The sequence below is a fragment of the Melanotaenia boesemani genome, chromosome 21 (genome assembly GCF_017639745.1).
Source record: "Melanotaenia boesemani isolate fMelBoe1 chromosome 21, fMelBoe1.pri, whole genome shotgun sequence".
Lineage (NCBI taxonomy): Eukaryota > Metazoa > Chordata > Actinopteri > Atheriniformes > Melanotaeniidae > Melanotaenia > Melanotaenia boesemani.
The window spans coordinates 11,129,285-11,154,064 of NC_055702.1; the positions used below are offsets into that span (position 1 = coordinate 11,129,285).

Consider the following 24,780-nt stretch of genomic DNA (forward strand, 5'->3'; position numbering starts at 1 on the left):
CTGTGTGGAGTTTGCATGTTCTATCTGTATAATTGTGGGGTCTCTCTGGTCCTCTGCTCCTCCCACTGTCCAAAGACATGCATGTTAGAATAATTGGTCAATCTAAATTCTCCCCTGAGAGTGAGTGGTTGTTTGTCTCTATGTGTTGGCCCCATGATGGACTGGCTACCTGTCCAGGGTGTACCCTGCCCCTCTCTTGCTAATTGTTGGGATAAGGCTCCAGCTACCCTGAGACCCTGAATTGGAATAAGTGGCACAGAGAATGAATGATTTAAAATCAGATAAATAAGATAAAAAATAGCAGAGATGGGCAGGTCAACCTAGGGTGCACCTCACCCCAAATCACTCATTCCACACACACAGTACCACCTAAACTAAGAAGCACAGAAATTCAAAGCACACTTTTGGAATTAAAAAAACAAACAAACACAAAAACAAACAAACAAAACAGGATTTTAAAGGCTGATAGCTATTTGATGGACAAAAGTAGTATTTTATTACCTCTGTAAATCAACTATATAAACATTTTAAAAGTTTTAAAAGACACTTGTAACCTGAAGATTAGAATATACTTCATACTGACTCATACTTTGAATCTGTGTCAAAAGATTGACAAAGTTAGACTTTAAAGCTAATTTTAGCCTTCAAATTGGCTGTCTAGAGGTAGTCTGACAACTGATATTCATCCTCATTTTTCTGAACCTTTGCATACATTAAACAATGTTTACATCTTCATCGGGTTACGTTTTTTGTAGTCATTGTTTAACTGAAGAAGGCCACGCGTAAACAACAAAATCTCCACAAAACCTAAACGTCTGAGACTCATTTTCACGTGTCATAAAAGTGCAAACAGGCGGTGAAGAACCTGTGTGGGCTAAATCTCTATTACTACTCAGTGTGGCTGAATGTGGAACTCCGCCTCCACCAAACTGTCAGATAGCTTTGATTTTTTTTATTTTTTTTTTTATCCCAATTATTACGTAGAAATAAAATTAATTGCTCTCTAAATGCACCACTGCTGACGACTTTAGACATCACGGTTCCACGAGTGGAAATATGACGCTGCAGATGGTGCACGTGGTCTCTTGTTTACTTCTTCCAGGAAGGTTGGAAATGCAGCTGGAGAGGAGAAGGGGGACGCTGAAATTGTGAAACAGTTTTCCTAGATAGAGTTACTCAGCATTTGGAAGAAGACTCGTAGACCGACATGAACGCCGGGAAAATGTGGAACTGAAATTTTCCTTCTTCTAAAGCTCCGCGAGACCCGAACAGTATGTACCAGAATGTTTATTTACATTTTTTTTATATATATAAAGAGCTCGTGCAAGTCCAGCGCACCGTCCTGTTCTTGCTCTTTGTTCTCATGATACTTCAAGTTGAAATTTTAGTATCGTCAACAAGGCTGTTAACCTTTCATGTTGCAGTGAGCTTTTATAAGACAACAGCGTTGGCGTGGTCAAAATAGTCATTTACTTTTCATTTTTCTCTTTCCAGACAAACACTACAATGCTTCAACTTGGAAACCTGTTCACCCACTTTCATCTCATCTCTAAAACTTCAGAAGGAACACAAAGGCAGCAGCAGCCAACATTACCTGACTTTTTACAGCATGCCATGTAAGAGTAAAGCTCAGCCAAACAGCTATACGCTGCTTGTGACTGCAGGGATTTGACAGAAAAAAAAACAGTGTACATTTTCAGACATAAAATGTTATTTGTAATTTTTTTTTTTTTTTTAGAAAAATGGAGGAGGGAGGAGCAGATTGATCTTTGCATCTCTTGATGCTGTAGTATGAATGTAGCAATAATCTCTTGGCATATTAAAATGACTGCCTTCGAGTAGTATTAAATTGGCTCCTGTGACAGAATATTTATTATCCACTTTAATGTTTAAAAAACAAACAGTGACACATGGAACTTTTTACAGCATTTATCTTAAATCTGGTTCTGCCATCATAAAGCTGACTCTACTATTTCACTCCTTATTAGATTCATTTGAGCATGTGAAATGTTTTGATTTTAAAAAGCTAAAAGAAAACAAAAGAAAATGCTCTCATTGCAAAAGTATTACTTTTATTATATTAAAAGCACAGTAACTTCTTGACTAAAAGATAATAACAGCTTTCATCACAATCCTAGAAAAAGTTAGAAAGTAGCTCCAGCTGATGAAAAACTGCAGCTGATTCACTCCAACATAGTTTCATGTTATAGTTGGACATAATCGCTAGCTGTAACACATTACTCTAAACCAGGGGCTGCATCATGCGTATCAGAACTGCATTAAATTAAAAGAACCAAAAAATAGTTTCTAAATTTAAAGTGAAAAGACTTATTTGCTCGGATAAACTGGTTTAAGAATTAACACCTTACTCTTTACTCTCCTTGCTCACCAATTTAGCATCTTGGATCTCTTTGTTTGAACTTATTCTTGTTGACATTGCTTGACAATCTGCTGCACATAACATGTCCATCACTACACAGAATAAATAGATTAACATGGTGGAGCATTTAGCAGCCAAAGAAACGGATGTTTTCCTTGATTGGTGGAGGCTAAAACAGGCTAAAAATAGAGTGAATACTGCGTTTAGCTAAAAGACATTTGAGTTTAATAAACTGGCAACATATCATATACCATTAGGTTTACAGCTTGTGCTTCTGCAGTGTAAAAAAGTCATCTTAATGTTTACATTTTAAAAAACAAATGATATATTCTTTGGTTTATGTTTAACTCTTATTTGCACTTCTGCTGTAGGAGATTCACTGGGCTGAAGAAGGAGGATGTTTACTGCAGTCTTCGTGTTCCTGACCAGTTTCAGAAAGCCAGAGATGACATCAACATTGTTATCCTCACAGGTTTGAATACACGATCAAATTACATTTAATTATAATGTAGATTTTGGGATGTGAGGGGCTATCTTGTTTTTTTTAATTAGCCCTTTTCTATCATCTTGGCTAACTTTCTATCATGTTTAATTTTCTCCTTTTATTTTACTGGTAAAATCAATCTCATTTTGACTCTCCAAATGACCAATGCAAGTACCAATAATATAACTCTAGTTTTAGAAGTGTGTGTACACTTACACTTATGTTTATGCTTTAATTTTTCTTAAGGTCAAGGGATTTTCTGCGTAGATGTAAAACCCTGGAGGGGAACAGTATCTGCTCACAACCAAAACTGGCATGTGCAAGTAAAAGAAGAGGACCAAAACTTTACCAACACCTGCATTGAGCAAATTCAAGATCCCCTCAAAGCTATCATGGTAAAAAAAAATGACTCAATTAGTTGACAATGCAAAAAAAAAAAAAAAAAAAAAAATGTCAAACTGTCTGGCACACTTAAGCCCAAGGTCCAACCAATTGTCCAACTCACTGTTTTCATACAAACTGCAGCAGGGTTAAGAGACTCTGAGTCACCAAAATAATTTATATGTAAATTTCAAACACTACAGCAGGGCTTCCTAAACTTCACAAGTGGGCACTCTGATCATTTTATTTATGGACCGAGGGGATGGGGGTGAAAGCAGACAGGTGCCTAAACACAGCTGTCACCTTATGTGCCTCAGTCTGTTAGAGGAGTCATTCATTTCCATTTCTATGGGTGCTCATTTGGACTGAAGCGCAACAGAAGAGTGTGATGGTAAACACAAGCTGCACTATTGAAATAGTTCTGCTTAAAAAGAACCTATTAACTTCATTAACCTACACAAAGCAGCACAGCTCAAATCTTAATGCTAATTTGAGGTTATATAATTTTTTAATTGGTTTTGTATGCCTTTGAGAATTATGCAACAGGCATATTGAGACATTACACTCCAATGCTTGTTTTTATGAGTAGGAAACAGTAGGTAATTGGTTGGTTTATTAATAAACTTCTGCTGCACTGCTTTTAAAGTAAAGTATTTTTGTGTTTTTATTTTCATAAGTTAGCAGCATGAAAAAGTGTGACAATCTAAACAAAACCAATTGTAGTATAAAGCCATCACTACTTCTTATTTTTAAAGTTAAAGACACCAAAGATTTTTACAAATACACTATGTGAATGGAAAAATGAATAAACATGACCATTAACTGACTATGATGTGCTGTATCTTTCTCCTCCAGACCAAAACAGCCAACTTATGTAGCCATTTAAAGAGGAGTGGAGTGTCTGTGCGGCACAGTCTCTTCTTCCCCAGGATCATCTTCCTATCCCCAGACTGCAAGCTGGATGAAGAGCTGATGAAGAGGACGGAGCTGATCTCCCACAGCCAAATAGATGACTTCCTTAGATCTTTTAAGGAAGGCTATATGACCTGGATATCAGATGCTTTGACTCCCTCCTGGATCTCAGGTTGGTCCTTAAAATATTTACATTATTTAATTTTGATTAATGTTATACTACACAAATCTTGTTTTTGAATTGTTTGAGCTGAATTTTTTGTTATGACTTATGATGCCTTCTGCACATCAGGAAAAGGAAATTTAAATGTTTTTTGAGCAAGTAATTAATTATTGTGTTGGACAAAATGACATGAAACTGGTTTCTGATGGGGGAAACTACCAGTTTAGCCTGAATTTTCCATTCTACAGGTCATCTGTCGTACAGGCAGATGGAGTCAGTGCGGGAGGTCCTGAAGAGGGTGGGAACATGGGATCTGGTGCGGCTGCACTGTGGTGAGCAGCTGAAAGGAGACTATCAGGGCTGCCAGTATATTGCGCTCAACCGCCAGGAGACGGACAGGCTTGAGTTTTCCAAAGTAAAAACTACTGATTCACTGTGGGCTCTGCTGGGACACGCTCCTCAGGTCAGTCCACTTAACTGTCTCTGGTTCACCTGAATGGACTCAAAAACTGGGCGCTGAATGTAGCGTCAAAGGCTCTGAGTGAAAATGTGGGGTATAAACCAAGTATTAACCAGTAGGTGGCAGTAGTACCTTATAACTGTCTCACTCAATTTTCATGAACATGCCACCAATGCCATGGTTATTTAAAGTAATTTAGGATACATCTTTTATTTCTGAATTTTGTATAAATATCACATTATGTGGCTACAATATTTGGGCTGTTTAGAGTAATTCAAAGAAAGCAAATTTGTATTTTTAGCTCTCTGCAATGAGAAAAATAATAAACAAGCATTGCCCAATTAAATTCCTGGTTCAGTATTTATAGATACAGTTGTCATGATTAATTTTCTGAGAAATACCTATTTAATAATAAAGATAGAGCTGAATAAGGCATTTTTAAAATCCATTTGGCTGCCTTCACTCTTGTGTTCACTGTTAATTTCTATTAACGCTTCAAGTGTCACTTACTACCTCAATGCTTCTGTTTCTTTTATTGAGATAATTAATTCTGGCAGCCTGCAAGCCGTTCATTACGACAGCTCTCTTGTTTTAATTAAAAAACAATACAGTTACACACTCCAAATAAGGATCATTTCAGTATTGTCACATTCTCATATTATTTTGTTTAGCATTTTTAAATCTCATTGCAGGATAATACATTATGTACAACTGAATTAATTCATTTTTAGAGGAAAAAAAAGTTATTTTTTAAAATGTTTTCACTTTTTAAAATTTTTCACTTAACGTCATTCGAAAAATTATTAATATTATTTTATTTTTGCTTGCTATTGGTTCATCAGCCCTACTTGTCAGTTAATTTGCTGAATGAAGTAAATGTTACCACTTCAAGACTAAGGAGTATGACCTCGGCTCGGCATCCATTACCGATTCACACCCACCCTCAGTACCCAAACACTCAGCCTGGGCTTCCCGTACAAGCCCACTCAGGCTTCAGTTTGCACCCCCCACCCCCCAAACACCCAGACTGTATGCACTCTCCCCTCTCGCCTCCAGCTGCTGTGTATTTGATACATGACCCAGCAGTCATTAGACAGTCTCCAGCGAGCTTTTTTCTAGCCCAAGGGGACACACACACACAGCAACAGCAAAATATATTATTTTCAAAGAAATATTTGTAAATGGAGGTACTGTGAGTAGCGCTCTCTTAAAAAGAGAGGATGTGGTAAACAAGCTGCTAATGTGTTTGTTTTTACAAAACCAAGTGTTAGAGTCTAGTAATTCAATCTTAATGCTACAGAAAAAGTAGATTTAATTTCTCCATATATTTGGTCAATAAACTGAAACTTTTTGTCTCAGTGCCCATGTCACCTATTCTGTCTGTAAAAAAAAAAGGCACTTTGCTCATGTGCAGCAGCTGCAAGGGAAAGCTGGGGGGTGGCACAGAAACCTAATAGCTCCCCCAGGCATATTTTCAGGGCTTAGAAATAATGCATACTTTTGATTTGTTACTTGTAAACACACAGGCTAAAAGATGTGTGATACGACCTATGGTTCCACTATGGCATCTGTTTGCTTGTAAGAGGTGGCATCGGATGCATTTACGAAGCCACCGTTTATGAAGGCACTAGGTGTGTTTTTTTTGTGAGCTAAGGCAATTACTCTGTAGCGAATGGGATGTCTGCATGCCCCAAAGTGGAGAGTGATTGAGTAGAGTGGATGTAATTTATTAATTATGGTCTATATTCTTAGACCACGGTTCTGGCTTCATTCAATTTGTATGGATTGAGGGGTAATTACAGTCTGTGTGTGTGTGTGTGTGTGTGTGTGTGTGTGTGTGTGTGTGTGTTAAGGAGACAGAAAAAGAGCTGAAGGTCTATTTGTGTCATGATTTAAAGTGCAGGTTACTTATGTTGTTCATCTTGATGTCGTCTCCTACTTTGATATTTGATTGTGTCATGTAGCTTAGTGCCAGTTCAAATAATCTTGTTTTTTTAGGAGAAGTCCCTGAATATCAAAAAGCTCCTATTTACATAGCTGAGATTAATTAAGTTCCTTCAATTGTAACTTGACTATACAGCCTTCTCAGCTCATTGATGGAAGTAAATCCACCAGGTAAAAAGCTAGAAAGTCACAACAGCATCTAATCTAATCCAAGCTAACGGTGAAATGTACAAAATAGCCGATCTGGGTTGCCGTAGCTACACCTCGTCTCCCTGACAGACTACAGATTCCTTACAATTGTAGCTTGTTAATTTACTCCACCCTGACATTCCTCTCTGTTTGGCCATCTCCCAGGCTGCACGTGTCGTTGGGCTGTAATGGACAGCCTGGTGCGTGTTGAGCTTTGCACAGAAAAGGCAGAGAGGAGAGGGGAGACATCAACTGCTTTGTGGTGATAATGAATGGAGGCACACAAAAGGCCAGGGGCAGGCTATTTACAAAGCCTGCAAATTCTGCTGCCTTAATAGATCCTATCTGCAGGCACTGTGACTTTTTGGTCCCTTTTTATGTAAGGAAAAAAAGCAGAAGTAAGTAATTTAGAGTAATTTGTACTTATAGATCATTTCTTATAATCATTAGCAAATACTTCTTTTTCTGTGTATCTTGTTACAAAAAGTAAAAAAAAAACATCTGAATGAATATCTTCAAACCCAAGTGCCTTCCCAAAACAAAAGAGATACAAAGGAGACTAAAGATGTTGCACTGAATGTGCATTTTGATTGGAAATTTTAGTTTGTTGCTCGCACAAACTTCACTGATCCTAGGAATTACTGAGTGCAAATTAAATCTGAGAGGATCATTTCTACAGTAAAGTTTTACAGAAAAAGTTTTCCAATGGATTCCATTAAAAAAAGATAGTTGCATTTTACAACATAAATGAAAACTGTGAAGTAACTAAGTAACAGGATGTTCAAATTTCTGTAATTGCCGGATTGCTCTTGAAACACAACTGGAATTGGGAATAATTTGCAGCAGAGTGTGTGTAGGAAGCTGCAGAGGAGAACTAACCATGCAATTACACAAGAGAAGAGTGCTGCAGTCTCACAAGTGTCTGTAATGAACTAGTTAAGACATCAGCACTCATACAGTGGAAGGCAATGATGCATGTGATTAAACTTAGTAAAATAATTCTTTTCCTCTGGAGCACTGACGCTCAGTGAAGAGTCCCATGGAGAGATTCTGCATCTGTCAATCTGAAGATGATTCAATGTGTTTCCTCAAAATTCATATGCCACCATCACAACCAGTCATTTTCTAGGGTCCTTCAAGCACTCCTCTGTTAATTTAGTTAAACATCAGATTCTAGGGTTCATGTTTTACACATAGCTACTTAACACAGGTGGACTTTGAGTAAATTTGAATACATATTTAAAATAAAGCTTCAAGATATTAATATTCATTGGAAAGTCATTTCACTGAATGCAGAAAGAACACAGTTTTCAAGGAGATAAAACTATATATGAATAGTGTTTATTCAGAAAGCAAGAAAATGGAAAATGCATTAGTAGTGTTTGGGGATATTGTTCATATTGGTGTGATATCCCTTTAAAATATCTATTGAACGAGCAAGAGAATGAAAAGACATGTTTAAACAATAATAAAAGAAACTAAAAAGTTTTACAATGTGTTACTTTTCATTCCTCTTGCTTTGAATAGCCGATTTTGTCCATTAAAAAAAATATTATTATTATTTTACGTGAAACATACATTTTTCTTCTTTAATTAAAAATATATATTTTTTAGAATTATCAAATATAAAGTATTTAATTACTTTATTTTGGCCTTTGGGAAACGATTAAGTATGTACCATTTCTTTAACATTTACAGACAAAACAACCAAAAAGAGATAATAGTCCCTAGGCTTATCTATAATAAAAATAATAGCAGTCGCAGACCTGCTGATATGATCACATAACAGCCATAGAAAGCCATTGAAAAAAAACAAAAAAAAAACAAGTGCAATGGCATTGTTGCAGAGCTCAAGGCTGTATCATATTTATTAAGATCGATAGACTTCATTCAGGATTTTCTCATTGAATGATTGTCTATCATCATCACATTTGACATTAAACACTGGTTTTAGTTTTGGATTACAACTTTTGCTTAATCAGTGACTAATATGTTAATTTTATCTCTGTGAGTTTAGTTATTTGTTTTGTGGATGCAAGATATTGCAGAGACGCCCACAGAACAGGCTGTAAAATATGATCAATAGGGATTCATGAATAATGAAGAGGACAGAGTGGAGCAGAGGCACTTAATTACAGCTTCAAAAGCCATTCTTGTTAATTGAGGAGAATTAAGAGTGTGAAGTGGACTGTGCACCGAAATTAGATTTTTTTTTTTTTTTTTTTTTTTTAGTTTGCCTTACTTTTTGTGTTATAGCAGAATCCTGACAGCTGGGAAATGCCACCTGAGGTTATTGGAGCATTTCTGTATTTGAAGTGTATATGCACGGTTTATCTTATGTGCTGCCTTTTTCCTCTGACCACCTGTGAGCATCTTCTTTTAATGTCAAGGCCAATGTGCTATATATCCAGACGATGTGTAGCCGCTGTGTGCAGCAGATACAGTATATAATTGACAGCATTGCCATCTGTTACATTTATGTGAAATTAAGGATAAACTAGTTAACAGACACTTTGGCCCATTGTCTGTTGTTTTGATAATCACCCTTAATAACAGACGGCATCAATATGGTCTTTAAACCTGATTTGGGAGTTAATGGAGTCAGATGGGGGCAGTCAGTGTATGCTCTGGGGGTAATGTTGTTAGAGATGTTCGTAAAGAGAAAATTAAATCAGTCATAGATTGTGCCCTCTCAAGTCAGCCAGACAACCAGACCCATTCAGGAAAAAAAGAGGGGGATTCATATTTTAATCTCTCACAGAAAATGCACTTATGTGGATGGAAATAAAGTCAGAGCTGGCTGACTGGATGTAAATGGTTATTGCCGAGAGTCTAATGGCTTCCTGTTAGCTGAGGCTGGCTGTTTGGAAGCAGCTATTTATTTTTCAGTTCATGGCTTTAGACAAACACAGTTATTGACGTAGAAACTCAAAGTTTAGGCATCTTAATGGACAGCCCACATATGCAGGAAGCAAGTTATGATGTCTGAGTGTTTTATACAAGAAGTATTTGCATGGATACTTCTAATATGTTATTTACTGGACTTCTAAAGCCCTAAAATAATTAGTCAGTTTGTTGAATAGCTAAATGTTTTAGCCTTACCTGCTTATAAATCTCTTAGAGAAAATTACTAACAATCACTGGTTCCGGATTTTCTCTGACTCATTAGTTCACAGACATAAAGTTGTAACAACAAATTACATAAAATACATAGATATTGCATATTTGGGCACATAATGTTGCTGAACATATATACACTGCCTGGCCCAAAAACAAGTTGCCAACTGGATTTAACTAAGCAAATAGGGACAAGCCTCCTGTTGGATAATTACTGCATTGGTGACAAGTTATTTAACCTCAACTGGTGAGTAGCTTCTCATTTCTTAAACAACCATGTGGAAAGACACATCCTGTGATCGTGGAAAAGATGTAAGTCTGAGAAAGGTCAAAGCTTTGACATGCATCAAGCAGAGAAAACATCTAAGAAGACTGCAGGAAGTACTAAAACTGGGATAAGAACAGTCCCAACACATTATTAAAAACTGGAAGCATAATGGGTAACCATTGTCTTCCAGGAAGAAATATGGTCAGAAAAACCTCTTGAATGATGGTAACTGGTCATTTCTTAAATGTTTAGTGAAATCAGATGGTAAACACTGCTATGTTAAATGTTTCTATATGACATGAAACTCAAGGTATTGGGACTGAACAGTTGTGTGTCCTTAAGAAAACCACTAATCAATGAGGCTAACTAGAGAGAAGGGTTTCAACTTGTTAGGAAGCATAAAGATTTGATTCTGAAACAATCCAAGAAGGTTATTCTATTAATAGATTTATTATTCCTTGACGGCACGGCCATATTCCAAGATGACAATGTCAGGATTCATGGGGCTCATACTGTGGTTCAAGGAGCATGAGACATCATTTTCACTCGTGGATTGGCCACCACAGAGTCCAGACCTGAACCGCATTGAGAATCTTTGGGATGTCCTGGAGAAGGCTTTGTTGAGTAGTCGGACTCTCCCTTCATCTTGGTGAAAAATTAATGCAACACTGGATGGAAATAAATTTTGTGACATTGCAGAAGTATAGCAAAACAATGCCATTGTGAATGTGTTTCTTAATTATAGTATGTGACTTTTATTTTTATTTTGGCCAGTCAGTTACTTAGAAGTAGAGCAGCAACTCCAATCTTACACAATGGGCAATAAATCTCAAAGAATACTATAGCTTTATAAAATATACTTCATACTTTATACTTTACTTAATGCTTTCTTGTAAACTTGCAAATTTTACCCATTTCTTTTTTCTTTTCTTTATTGTCCCTATAACCTGACCAGTTAATGTAACACAGGTTCCCATTTTCTCAGCAAGCAGTTGTCCACATACCCCAGACTCAATCTGAGAAATTATGGGAATTTAAGTCATGAATCTGCTGAAAGTAATTATAGAACCATATCGCTCCACTTCCACCAGTAATCTAAAATAAATACTTAAAGTCCCAATGAAGTCAAATCAGCACAGCTTAATCTACAGCTGTGTCTTACTACTGCTACTACTTACTACTACACAACCAACACAGCTAACAATTTTCACTGTAGATATATTTTAATGTTTACTCATCGAGCTGAAAGCTAGATAAAAATAACTAAATTAGACAGAATTATCATATGTTAGTACAATTGGATTTAACCCAGTGCACATTTAAATAATGGACTGAAGATTTGAAAACTCAGATTCAATTCAGAAAATTAAACATTTTCAGGTGAATTAAATTATCGATACACACCTGTCTGTACAAAGTGATTTAGTATATTTATACAATCAGCCAAACCAAGCTGAGATTTTACAAACTGCTTCACAAATCCTTTTTCTATTTCCACGATATTTTGGCTCTACAATAAAGAGCTTTGGTGCAGCAGAGGTGTGTTGCTCGGTGTTCCTCCCCATCTGTGTCTGGTAAGACAGGGCGTACAACAAAGAGCCCGTCGTCTGAAGCTGGTGTGGCGTTACGCTCACTCAGAGTTCACCTGAAACACAGCACCGATGGCTCCAGGTAACAGGCAGTGCTCACTGATTCCCCACTGGGATTCTTTGACTTTATCAGAGGAAAAATCTGAACTTTGTGAATGGCAATACATGCAGGTGGTGACACATCCCTACCCAATTACACAGTTCCTCTCATTAATCACATTTGTCAGACTTGTCAGGCCCTTATTGCTAATAATTACTTTTAAACACACACAGGTAAGCCTACAATGTGTTAGTGATAAATTCATGATGTTTGCTAAGTACGAAATTTCTTAAACTGTCATTACACCAAACTGGCTCTGAATCTGTGCCATAAACATCCCAACAGGAGATCAGTATCAGCGATTTGAAAGGAGATGTTTCTTTTTGGATGAAAAAGGAGCCGTCGTCTTGTGTTTAGGAGGGTAAAAGGTGAAGAGTGAACCAGAGGCAGTTTTTTTTTTTTTTTTTTTTTTTTTTTTTTACCATTTGCAGACAGTAAATAAGAAGAGGGAGTTTGTCTTGTTGAAACGTGAGGAGTGATGTCATTCACATGACTCCAGCGACACTGAAAGTGAGAGGCAGATCATGGTAGACACTGTTAGGTAAACTCTCAGCCCTTTGTGCAACACCCAGCCTTAGCCCCAAGGGTCTTGTCCTCGACATGAAGTGTTACAAACGCACACAGTCGCACAGACACTTGGGCCTGTTTGTGCTTGATGTAGCAATGATTTTAATGCACTTGTTGAAAGTTCACAAGGCAAAGTGAGATATTGTCTTAGTAGCAATTGATCTGTTCATCCTGGTTTGTTGAAGATGGTGCAGCTGTGACAAATTGCATTTCCTCTTATGGGAAATAAATCTGTCTGGAAATCTTATGATTGATTGTTAACTCTGTTAACTCTGTTTTGTTTCTTTAGTTTATATATTTATACTGTTTGAGTATTTTATTCTTTACAGCTATATTTTGATTTTGTGTCAATCTTTGGCTGTTTGTTTCTATGACACTTCCAGAGTCAAGAGTCCTGGTTAAATCAAGATAAAAGAAGTAATATGAAAAGTAATGGATTGAGATTGCTCTTTAAGTAGGTACAGTATCTTAACTTTCAAGCAGTTGCCTCAAGTAGCTGAGAGGACAAGATGCATTGACAGTTCCTATATGCCATTTTTGCTGAGCAACACTTGGCTATTAGGCAATCTAGACACTACACATAAATCCTCTTTTTTAAGTTTATGACAAACATGACTCCATTTTTATCTCCTTTATTTAAGATAATCAAACAAATTTAGTGTTTTAATTATTTAATTTTTTTAATTATATGCTTGATAATTAATAACTGATGGCAAAGATAGCGGGAACATAAACTTCCTCAGACTCAATTAGTATAATTTAGGTGTTCAGATCTTCAAATGCATGACTTCAGCATATAATGGTTTTTCCTCTTTCTGTTGAGCACTGTCTGTGCCTCTGCAGTAACACAAGGATGGAATTACTAAACTTCAGTCCCATTAAATTAGTTAATTGCTGATTGCAGGTGATGATGTCTGCCTGCAATTTGTTAGAATAATTCTTCTCTGATGTTTTTGTCTTGGTTTATATGCTTCTGAGCCACCAGCTGTCATGAAGCTATCTTTCCATGCTTTCTAAATTAATAGACACTCGCTGACTCTGAAGTGTCTGATGCTATTGTAAAACAAGCCATGTGGCATTCAGCCAAGGCTGCAATATAAGACACAATTGTTTAGTTTTTTTCATCTTCCTACCCCTTTTAATGCACAGTAATAAGTAAGTAAATGGTGGAAAGATGTGTGTCTGAAATCTCAGTGGCTTTTGTTGTAGATAATTAGGTTAGCAGCAAGAGCGTGCAGGTGCTGAGGGTGTACTGTGTGCTCATGGTGTGTTATCGACTTGCTCATATTCGTAGGCTGTCAGGGGTGTCGCACTTCCCATCAGCCCCAAAGCTCAGCAACCTCTTCACTATTAAAATGATCACTTTCAATAGCAGACAAAGGAAAGAGGGAACATATCTAGTGCAGGGTATTTTCCCCACCTCTAATGCTTATCTGCCTTTTGATGTTGGCGTAATAAAAGGCCTATTGGGCTTCCACAATGACCTGCAAAATGGACAAGGGCCAATATACTGGGCTTTGACTGCCGCTAGCATTAACTAAAAGGCCCAGACATTATGGAGAGCTGGGGATGAAAGTACATGAAAAAAATAATAATTGAAAAATTGCCTAATGCTAAAGTGAAAGAAAATGGAACTGTGAAAAGGCACTGTAATATTCTGTTATCCCCTGTAAATGCAGCCAAACAAGAGATGCAGCGTGGCATTCTTTTTGAAATGGATGTGGTTCAATTACCTGCATGTCTAAATCTAGTTAAGGCTTCCATTGTCGGGTTTAAAATGTAACAGGCAGTTTTGATGTAGTGTTAAAGCGTATTATGCCCTACAACCTACATAAAATCACCAGGGATATGACTCCATTCAAGATGTAGAAGAGAATTAAAGCTCATGCTGAGAACAAGGTTAATTTATTATTTATTCTGTTACAGATTTGTGTTTGAATCACTGTTCTGGCACAGATACTCAATATTACAGCAAGCTGATGGAAAAGGCTCGTTTTTAAATAATTCTTAAGGAGTTTTAATCTTTCATGATTTTTTTTTTCCTACCTTTTAACACATTTGACCAAATTGAAAACTTTTGCCTTATTTATTTATACTGAAAACTATTATGCATATTGATTAATGTCATAGACATTTTAAGAGCCAGAAAATCAACATTTATACAACAATGGGTTTTTCAGCCGTTAGCCAGAAAAAAAAAAAAAGGTAAAGATGTGATTCAGCTTCAAGACATTTGGACTACATACCACACTCAGACTATGTGCACTATCGTGTGAAGGTCCTCCTGGCACCCTATAGACAGCTCTGACATGTTGGAGCATGTACACAGAACCTCTGATGGTATCCTGTGATGTTGGCATCAGGATCCTTTGGGTTCTGAGGATATGAGCCTGTGTGAATCAGGCTTGTCACACCGCATCTTGCAGTTGTTGCATTAGTTTGGGATCTGGCAAATTTTGATGGTCGGTTCAACGGTGCCAAAGTGTGTAGTAGGTGTAAAGGTGATATCTGCATTCCAGGACCCAAGGTTTTCTAGAAGAACAATTCAGTTCATTCATTCTTTATGCTATGATTGTTGATGAAATATTATTTATTTATTTATTTTCTTTTTGTATATAGTTTTCTATTTCATTCGTTCAAAATAAATTCATTCATTTATTGTAAGGAGATGATCAAGTCACTTCACTTGTCAGGGATTTAAGTGTCGTGGCCGATTAGGACTAAGTTAAGGATGTAAATCTTTAAAAATTGCACATTGATTTGACTCTAAATCTAAATTTTATTCAAAACTATTCAAAATTCAGTACAAAAAGCTCTGATTTTAAATTTATGTCCACTGTGTGTTAAAAAAAAAAGAAAAAAAAAAGCTTGAAAACAGTGTGTGTATGTACAACTAGATTTTTTATTTTTTTTTAGAAGGTTATCAAGTTTTAATTATATCGTTATATTGACAAAAAAGAAATACACAAAGGTGTGACATACTTTGGGTCAGTTTACTGAATTATAATGTAAAGGTCCTGACACACCAAACCAGAGGCGCATTGTGTCACTTCATGTCTCCAGCTTCTGCTCATAAATCGGCACTTAAACACACCATATAGACAACATCTACACCAGCTATGACTTCTGATCTGTGCCTAAGCAAGACAATTTACTTTTCAGTGTAGAAAGAAGCCGAAAAACTGCTGTCATTAAAAACATCAACCAAGTCATTTTTGCATAAAGTCAGGCCATTAACAGTTTATAATATCCAACAGATTTTTAGAACAAAAATATTTCTAGTTCTAAAGTGTATTCACTCTGTTTCACAACTTATAAACTTGCATTTAATCTAATTCTTACACATCATGTAGATTGCTTTGTGCATTTGTCAATTTACATCACCAGTCAAGGCAGATGGCTGCCCTTCCTGAGTCTGGTTGTACTTGAAGGCTTCTTCCTGTTACAAAAGTTTCCCTCTTCACTGTCTTCCTTTGGCTCATGCATGTTCAAGACAGGAAACTGAATCAAAGAGAAGATTAGATGCAATCTGTTGGTTTATTTATATAGGCAGTGTTTTATGAATTGGCCTTATATGAACATGTTATAATAAATCATACAGTGGGCTATAATGAATTTCATCTAATTGAATAAAGTTTCTCTTTTCAAAGTAAATTTAGTGAATACTAACTTTTTTTTATTTTTGCTCTACTTTGCAGGTTACAGTTAAAATGTATAAGCGTGGCACTCACAGATGGCTGGGCAAGTCACTGAATGCCACCACCACCATCCCCTCAAACACTTTTGTGATCTTCAGGATCAGCGGTGAGGAAGCAGATGCCAAAATCACTGCAAACACCATTCACAGCATCACACTCAGCAAATAACAAGAGGGTGTGTCTTGGAAGAGGACAGACATCACAACATGGCACTTAAGGGAAAGGAAGCCTTCTGAATAAGTAATGCGCAAATGGAAAAGAATCTTATATTATTATTATTATTTCTGGGCGTTTTTAATGCGGTGTTGACGTTTTTCTGTGTTGTACTAATAGTAGAAATTCAAATTGTGTCTGCTAAGAAGAAAAAAAGGCCCATATGCCAGTTTTCCCAATTCTCTGGTCCTCAGTGGCAACAGTATGATAATGAAGATGGTTTCAGACAATTAGCCTGATTAACTTTCTCTTGTTTTGAATTTCTAGGGCTGGCCCACACTAGCCATTAATTAATCATTATGCATCTGACTGTGTCACACCAGTTCAGGCTACAAGTGTTTAATGTGTTAATTATGGCAGTTAAAAATGGGTTGCTGCTGGCATGACAAGGACCAAGCATGTTACTCCTTTAATGGATTTAATGGGAAGTTATTTGCAGTCTGTTTAGAGAGTGTAACTGTAAGGTGATTTATTAATATGCTCCACTGCTCAGAGATAACATATTCAAGAGTGCACAGGCAGAGCCACCAGCACCATTCATAACAATGTCTGATCCACTTTCCATCAGTTACCAGGCTTACACAGCTGCGCTAACAGCTAGCAATTGTATTTACAGGGCCTGTTAGTGAGCAAAATTAGTTAATTCTATCAAGATATCAGTGCCTTTAGCTAATAAAATTAAATGAGCCCTCTCTGTTGATGGTATCTTTTTGCGTAGCATCTCTATCTGAAACATCATTACACTATACTCAAGCCGTTTAGATCAGTGGTGGTCTTACAAGCAGCACTGTCCTTTTGGCATTGGTTCATGAATATTTTTAAAACCTGTTATTTTGGGAACTAAAGCATCACTCAGGGACTGTTGTCTCCATAGCACTGGACAAATTATATTGATAGTATCAAATTGATAAAAAACATAATTGAAATTACTACAAAACTTACGACTTATTAGCGTATGCAAGTTTTGGTTTAATTTCATGAACCATTATTTGAATGTTTAACTCCTTTTTTTTCTTTCTTTCAAACTTAAAGCACTTTCAAGTCGAAAGCCAACATCAGAGGCATGATTGTTAATTATACTTTTGAGTTGTTAGGTTTATTAGCATGGCCGTGTTTGTTTTTTAATGTGTTTTCATGTTTGTATTCTAGTGATGAAATAAAAAATGTGATTGTTTATACTGTTTGGATTGATGTGAAATCCTCCACGTTTCTTTTTTCCTGCATATCCTAACACACAGCGACACATTCATAGAAGGTCAATATAGCAAACATAATTTTATTTTTGGATAATTGCATGGAAAAAAGTGTTTTCTTTGACTTTACAATGAAAAATTTCCACCCAAAGACTCTTTAGCTTCCATCCCCACCCTGAAGACTGAACAGTGGGGGCGGCTCTGTGTCAGGCCCTGTTGGGGGCTGTGGGGGGTCTGCGGATGGGTTCGCCTTGTGGTGGTGGGGCGGGGCCACTGGTAGTGTCTGGGTTGGTGGGCTTCGGCCCTGGGCCAGGTGGCCGGGCTATCCTGGGGTGCCCTGGCTGCGGGTTCAGGGCCCTGGTGCCTGGGGGTGGCCCCCCTCTCTTGTGGTGGAGGGTTCGGTTGGTGCAGGGGTCTGGGCCTGCCCGGATGTGCTGCCATGGGGTGAGTTGGTGCATGCCCTGGTGTCTGGTTGCTGCCTCGGAGCCCTGGGTATGGCTCGGGGGCAGGAGGGGTGTAGGGGAGTGGGGATCGGCGGATTGCAGAGGGAGGTGCTGGGGTGTGTTAAGGGGATGAGACTAGGAGGTCTGTGTGTGTGTGTGTGTGTGTGCGTGTGTGAGTGGGAGTGTACAAGGATATAAGTGTATATGTGGGGTGGGGAAGGATCACATGCACCTGTGGGGGGAAAAAAAGAAAGACTGAGCCTCATGGATCTAACTAAAGAATTGGTTTAATCCTTTGTCCTGCTTTATCAGTCCCTTACCGAAGGTGTTTTCATCACTTATTCATGGGTCTTCATCAAAATAATGTCATGTTGACATTAAGGGACTCACCTACTGCAGGCTATTCCATGAGACTTCATTCAAAAACTTGGGTTCAATATGCTGTATGATTTGACTTTGTCTTCTGTCTTGTGAAGCTTTGACAAATCAGTTTTGCTACTTTTACCTGAATCTCAGCGGACACTTACTCCATATATTACAAAATGTTTTCTCAATGTTATGGAGGAACTTTGACCCACTCTGCTTTACAATGTTGCTTTAGTTTGTTGAGGTTTGTGAACATGTGTTTATGTACACTTCTCTTAAGGTACCATCACATAATTTCATCAGAGGTCTGAACTTTCACTGGATCATGGTGTGTTTTTTTTCTCTCTGTTTTCATTTTCATCCATTCTGTTGTCTTCTGCTGGTGTGCTTAGGATTATTGTCCTGTTGCATGACGCAGTGCCACCTAAGCTAGAATGCTTTGGTATACAGAGGAATCCATGATCGACAGCAAGGTGCTGAAGTCCTGCAGCTGCAAAACGAAGCCCATTATAGTTCTTGACTATTAGTATGAGCTGTTTGTGCTCCAGATTGAACTACACTTGCTTCTCTATCTTTTACCTTTCCACTTTAGTATTGTACTAACAAAGCCCTCAAATCTTCAGGCCAGCCAACTGGCAAAACATATTCTTTTAGAGGTGACCACATTTGCGGATGATCAGTTAATCAACTGCATTTATTTATTTATTTTTATTTTTTTGCTGTTTTTTTAAACACCTGCACATCTTTTAGTCTTTGTGAAATACATAATGACATGGTGTAATATGCCATGTGTTGTTGTCCATCTGGGGTTGTATTTCCCTAATTTTAAGGCCTTGTAATGACTAGATGATTTTGTTCTAGCACAAACCATAAGAACTTAAAGAGGGCCGCTTTCTTTTCCATGTGACTGTATGTTTGTAAACAGCTTTGTATATAGATACAACTGTACATAGTACTTGACTACTTCCCAAGAGTTATTGATTTCTTCTCATATCTGAGCAGACCTGTAAAGGATTTGTATTAGTGAGCCTCATATATAGTCATTTGTCACCAGTGGGCCACAAGGTTGCTTCAAAGCCTTATTAAGAAGATGGAGAGCATCCATCAACAGCTCACTGTGTTCTTTGAAAGCATGCAGCATGTCTCCAGCATGGTAAAAGACTGGAGATTAAGGATGGATGACTGGACACAGGGACAAAGAAAACCCTGTTGAGCAGCATGGTGGTGACTGGGAGGGGAAGCTGAGCGGAAATGGACATGGAGATCAGACCAGAACACAGTGTGACAAGGTAACAAGGTAAACTGATCCAGGCAGCAATTCCTCTGGAAACTGAATCAATGAGGGTTCTGTTAAAATGAAAATCCTCTTGGATATTGAATTTAAATGAATCCATGGTAGAATAGAATCAGCCATAAATAACACTTGTAGTGCGTGCATATATACGATGTAACCCCTGTTCATCTGTAAGGTTCATGTTTTGTTGGTGAGCAATAAACCTGGGAAACAAAGTGAGAAAGGCTGAAATCTGTAGAGCATGTGTTAAACTCTGACCTCTGACTGTTCAGCACTGTCCACAGAGTTGCAAGGTCAGGTGACCTTTTTGGCTCTTTCTTTGTACTGGATTTGGATATTTTAGAGCAGCTTTTACCCTGAAGGACAGATCTCTTTCAGATGACAATTTCTGGACCAGCTGCTTAGCTTCTCCACAACAACATTGTTTACATGCTAATGCAGGACATAACAGTTTCCGGTCCAAAATCTTTCCTGCACTTCCTTTCTACTATTTGAACACAGATTTCAGCACTGCACAAACTCAACAGTTTGACCCCATCACCCTCCATCTTGTGTGAGTTTGGTACTTGAGCTCGGCTAACTCAAAGGTTCTGACCAGGCCAATGTCAATGCCCTCTTTTTAACATTAATATTTTCCGAGATGCAAACCTATTTCATCTGTTGAGTACTCCAGAAATTGCATTGCACTGAGAGTCTAATCCCATGGTAAAAAGCTATATTTACTTAAAGAGCGGGAACAGGGACTCTTACAGAGCATGAGCATAAACCGAACCTCAAAATGTTCCTAACTACCTGTGATTTTACATTCAGCAGTTAATTCTAAACCTTATTTTGTATATTATCTACTTGCAAAAATGCTTTTCTAAATAGAAGCCCAAATTTTGAAAACACACATTTTATGGCTTTAATCTGGGATTTTGCACGTGCATCCCACTGACTGCATTTGAACAGGTTTTTAAAACATTCACCAGAGATTTTCACCTTCAAAAAATAACAAATTATTGACCTGTGATCTGAGTTAAAAGCCGAAATGCTGACTTAGCTCAGGTTTAATATTTTCTAAGGAAAAGTGCCCATTCAAACAAAGAAACAAACAAAACCAAAAGCAAGTAAGTAATTTAATTTATATAAAGGGTAAAGTTCTACATATTAATATCACACTGTATAAATATTCTATTACAAATAAGATAAATTTTGCAGCATCGCTTAACTAAATATTAGAATAGAAATGTACTTTAAGAATCTAAAGTAAAAATACTCTTTCCAGACGAAATATGTGACATTGGCATATTATTAGTACTTTGTTACTTTAGATTTATTACCAAGTCATTAACTAATATTTTAATACTAATATAAGCAGCATTTTGTTTTTGTAGGTAGTTTAAGTGAAACTAATTGAACGTATACAAAATTTTAATGAGCTCCACTTCAAATTCCATCATAAGCTAAATAAAAGATTTTTTTTATTTTGTTTAATTTTTCCTACTATCCAGGTTTTTTCAAAATATTTGTGCATAATCTTTATAAATTACTTCATAACTGAAGCAATCACATAGACATAGTATTGTTTCCCTTTAAATGCGGAGAATACACAGAAAGTGTAAAAAAAAAAAGATCATTGAGTAAAAGTCAAACAGGTACTTCAGTAAATTTTTTTTTTTTTTACCCTGTATCTCATGGAGACAAAGTCTCATTTACAAGAGAGACCTGTTTTATATCTGAGTAACTGTACTTAGTTAAATTCCACTACAAACAGCTCCTAGCAAGAGTCAAGACAGCAGGACTTCTGCCTCCTCTTCCAGTGCAAAAGTATGTTTTATTACTGAACATCACTTTTTGTCCAATCATCCACCTGACTGTTTCTCTTGAGCCTGCTGTTAATTTTTTTTCTTCTGTGATGATTTATGTTTGGCTTTTGTGGGTGTAAATCCAACTTTCTTGATTCAGTTTGGTCTATAAGCATTTATATATATATATATAATATATATTATATAAATGCTTATAGGCATATTCTTTTGAGCTTCCTTAGATGACCCATAAATGTTTCCCTTTTACAACCTAGCTATTTTGTTTGTATTTGCTCCTAATTTTAGACATTTTTTGCCACACCCTAAGATAAATTACCTTCTTGAAGAAGTTTTCCAATCCTTTCTACATGTTTGAACTCACAGTTCTTTAGCTGGGGATATGTTTTCCTGCCAATCAGCTAGGTTTTTTTTTATTGCAAATTCCATGAAGATTCCATTTTTTTCCCCTCACAGTTGAGTGATTTTTCTATTATTGATCTAAAAAACATTAACAAATAAAATAGCAAGCAATTTGCAATGACTTAAAAAAAAAACAACAACAACAACGACAACTTTATAGACATGTTTTATAAATGGCTGCAGGGTAGATGATTGGCAACCAGGGTGTACCTCGCCTAATGGCGGCTAGCATACACTCCAGCCCCTGCACACTGAAGTAGATTAGAAAATGTATGAATATGTGTAATAAATGTTTTGTAAAGCCAGAATGTTCAGATATTAAATAAATTGTTTCATGCCATATCTGTGTTCTATTAGCTTTTTTTTTTAAATAAAAAAGCAGAATGAACATCCTCCAAGTGTGGCAATTCCTTCATTTTTGCCAGGGTTATATGATGTAACTTAGCCTTTTCTTTTTTTATTTCATACTACAGAATTACAACACTTCTGTTCACCTTTTAGATAATAAGAGTCCCTAATCAGGCAGTCAGGACTCCTGATGGGTTGAAAAATGTTTTGTGAATTTAGAACAAAATTCTATTAGTCATAATAAAAGAAAAAAAAAAACGTAAACAATTCCAAAGAAAAATCACCTATAAATTAAACTGCTCATGTTACACAACCATGTTTAAACAGGATACAAGCTGAAACATTTGAGAGCTACTACCAAACAAGATTATAAATTTGTAAAAGCTAAGGGACATGAAATATGAAGTAATATTGAATACATATGCAGTAGATGAATTGTAAAAGCAAATAGTAGTTAAGCAGTTATATTTAACCCATTAAGACCTGTTAAAACATATGAGTACAGCAGTTCCATTTTCAGAGGACGCCTCAGCTCTTAATGGGTTAATACAGAACTCATATGTGAGAGGGTTAAGAGAGCTCATAAGAATAATGGACCAATGAAACACAGTCAAAAATCTCTGAATGCATTTTACAACAGGATAAAGTGTAATCGTGGCAAAAATACAACTACATGCTACATTCTGCAGGCTTTTATACAACCACTAGAATGTGATGATGAAAGGAGACAAGCCATCTCTTTTATGCCCACCGACCTCTGTTCTGTAACCACTACAGTACTGAACAGCAGTGAAGCTCTCAGTGTGAAAGCAGCAGGATTTAGAAGAGTTTAAATGTTTTCCCACCTTTGCAAATATTCAAAATTAAGTGTCATCAAGACTCAATTAAATGTTCTATTAGATTTTCATACATTTCAGTTTGAAAAAAAAAGCTACTATTGTGCATCCAATAAATAAATAAATGGGCACATGAGTAACTACAGGCTGCAGAAATTAGCCAGGTTGTGAAACAACCCTCAAAGGCACTGCATTTGTAAAAACCTGCAGAACAACAAAAGACATACAGGAGTGAATGAAATGAAGCTTTCTTGCCAATTACTGTTGCGAATGTGGCCACGGTGAGGCTGTCTGTGCTTCACACAAGCAGTCTTTTCTCCTCTCATCCCTGGCTATTGAGAGGGATACATTAGCCGGGCGGGATGGATGTATAGTGGATAGGGAGCAGAGCAGAGAGTTCGCAGTCATACAGCTCACTTCACGCCTGGTGTTTCAGACCTCTCTCATGATTTCACTTACCATGCTCACACACGGTGTCATTTTTTTTTACCACACAATGTGCTGTTTCATTTTTTGAAGAAACACAAAAATCCATAAGAGAAAACTATCACTTTTATCTATCAAATATAAATCAAATATAAATTTATGTGTGGTTTCTTATTGTGCAGATTTACATCTACTTTTTAGACTGTCTATTCGAGTTATGGGGCCTAGTTTTATAGCCACTACTCATTTTCAGATCTGTTCTCTTATTACAGTAATTTTAAATGACAACTAAACCAATCTGCAAATGCTTGCTGCATTGCATCATTCATGTCACCTTCATGCTTTTCAACCACCTCAGTGAAAGCTCAGGTCTTAATTTTATTTACAATCCCAGCAGAGTCTGCAGGGTTGCAGTCATGTGCACGTAAATACCAGGTTAATGCTGCAAATAACAACATCCATCATGCTGTTTTATTAGCACTGTCCTCTGACCTGTTCCACATAATGTTGTGAAATGTGTCAGGTGCCAGATTATTGGGAAGCATGATGATCAATATATAACTAAGAGAGTGCTACATGTGAGGCTGCTGGCAGAGCTGCAGAATAAAGCTCCATCCAGCATTCTGCTGCCTGTCACAAAACTGAAAAACAAATGGACTTGCCCAAGGCAAGAACCGTCAATAATAATATAATGTGTGGACAATGATGAATTAGTACCAGACTTCTCAGTGCCTTGGCACAGTTCATACAGAAACATTATTACACGAGTGAATTGATCTCTGCATCCACATTACTTTCCCTAATCTGTATCTGAGTCAATGGGCACAACACTTTTTCACTTTACTGAATTCAGAATAGTTAATAATGCCCAATAATCAAAAGCTGTTTATGAAAGTAGCTCCTTTTTGTGTCATTGATTTGCTCCATAATGCACCACAATCACTGATCACCCAGACAGAATGCACTTAGGAAATGACAAATGTATTTTATATTCAATAACATAGACTTTTCATTGCTTAGTCACAGATTGAAGTTCAAACACATGGTAAAAAAAAAAAAAAGTGCATTTCCAAATCTATAACAAGGGCAATGAAAACCATTATAAAATTAGTTGTTGCTGCTTTATCCAAAAAATAGTGGCAATTTTTTCCTATAACCTACCTATTTAGGACTTTGAGGGTAAATGCATTATCAGAGGGTTG

The 24,780-nt window shown here is 37.0% G+C and overlaps 1 protein-coding gene across 1 annotated transcript; it reads left to right on the top strand.

Moving 5' to 3' along the window:
- Positions 1-990: 990 nt before the first annotated feature.
- On the top strand, positions 991-17,612 carry si:zfos-911d5.4. The gene is made up of 7 exons (XM_041974125.1): positions 991-1,271; positions 1,495-1,616; positions 2,752-2,852; positions 3,111-3,259; positions 4,101-4,329; positions 4,569-4,783; positions 16,253-17,612. The coding sequence occupies exons 2-7, from the start codon at positions 1,507-1,509 to the stop codon at positions 16,418-16,420; spliced, it is 972 nt and encodes a 323-aa protein (XP_041830059.1). The 5' UTR covers positions 991-1,271; positions 1,495-1,506; the 3' UTR covers positions 16,421-17,612.
- Positions 17,613-24,780: the final 7,168 nt, after the last annotated feature.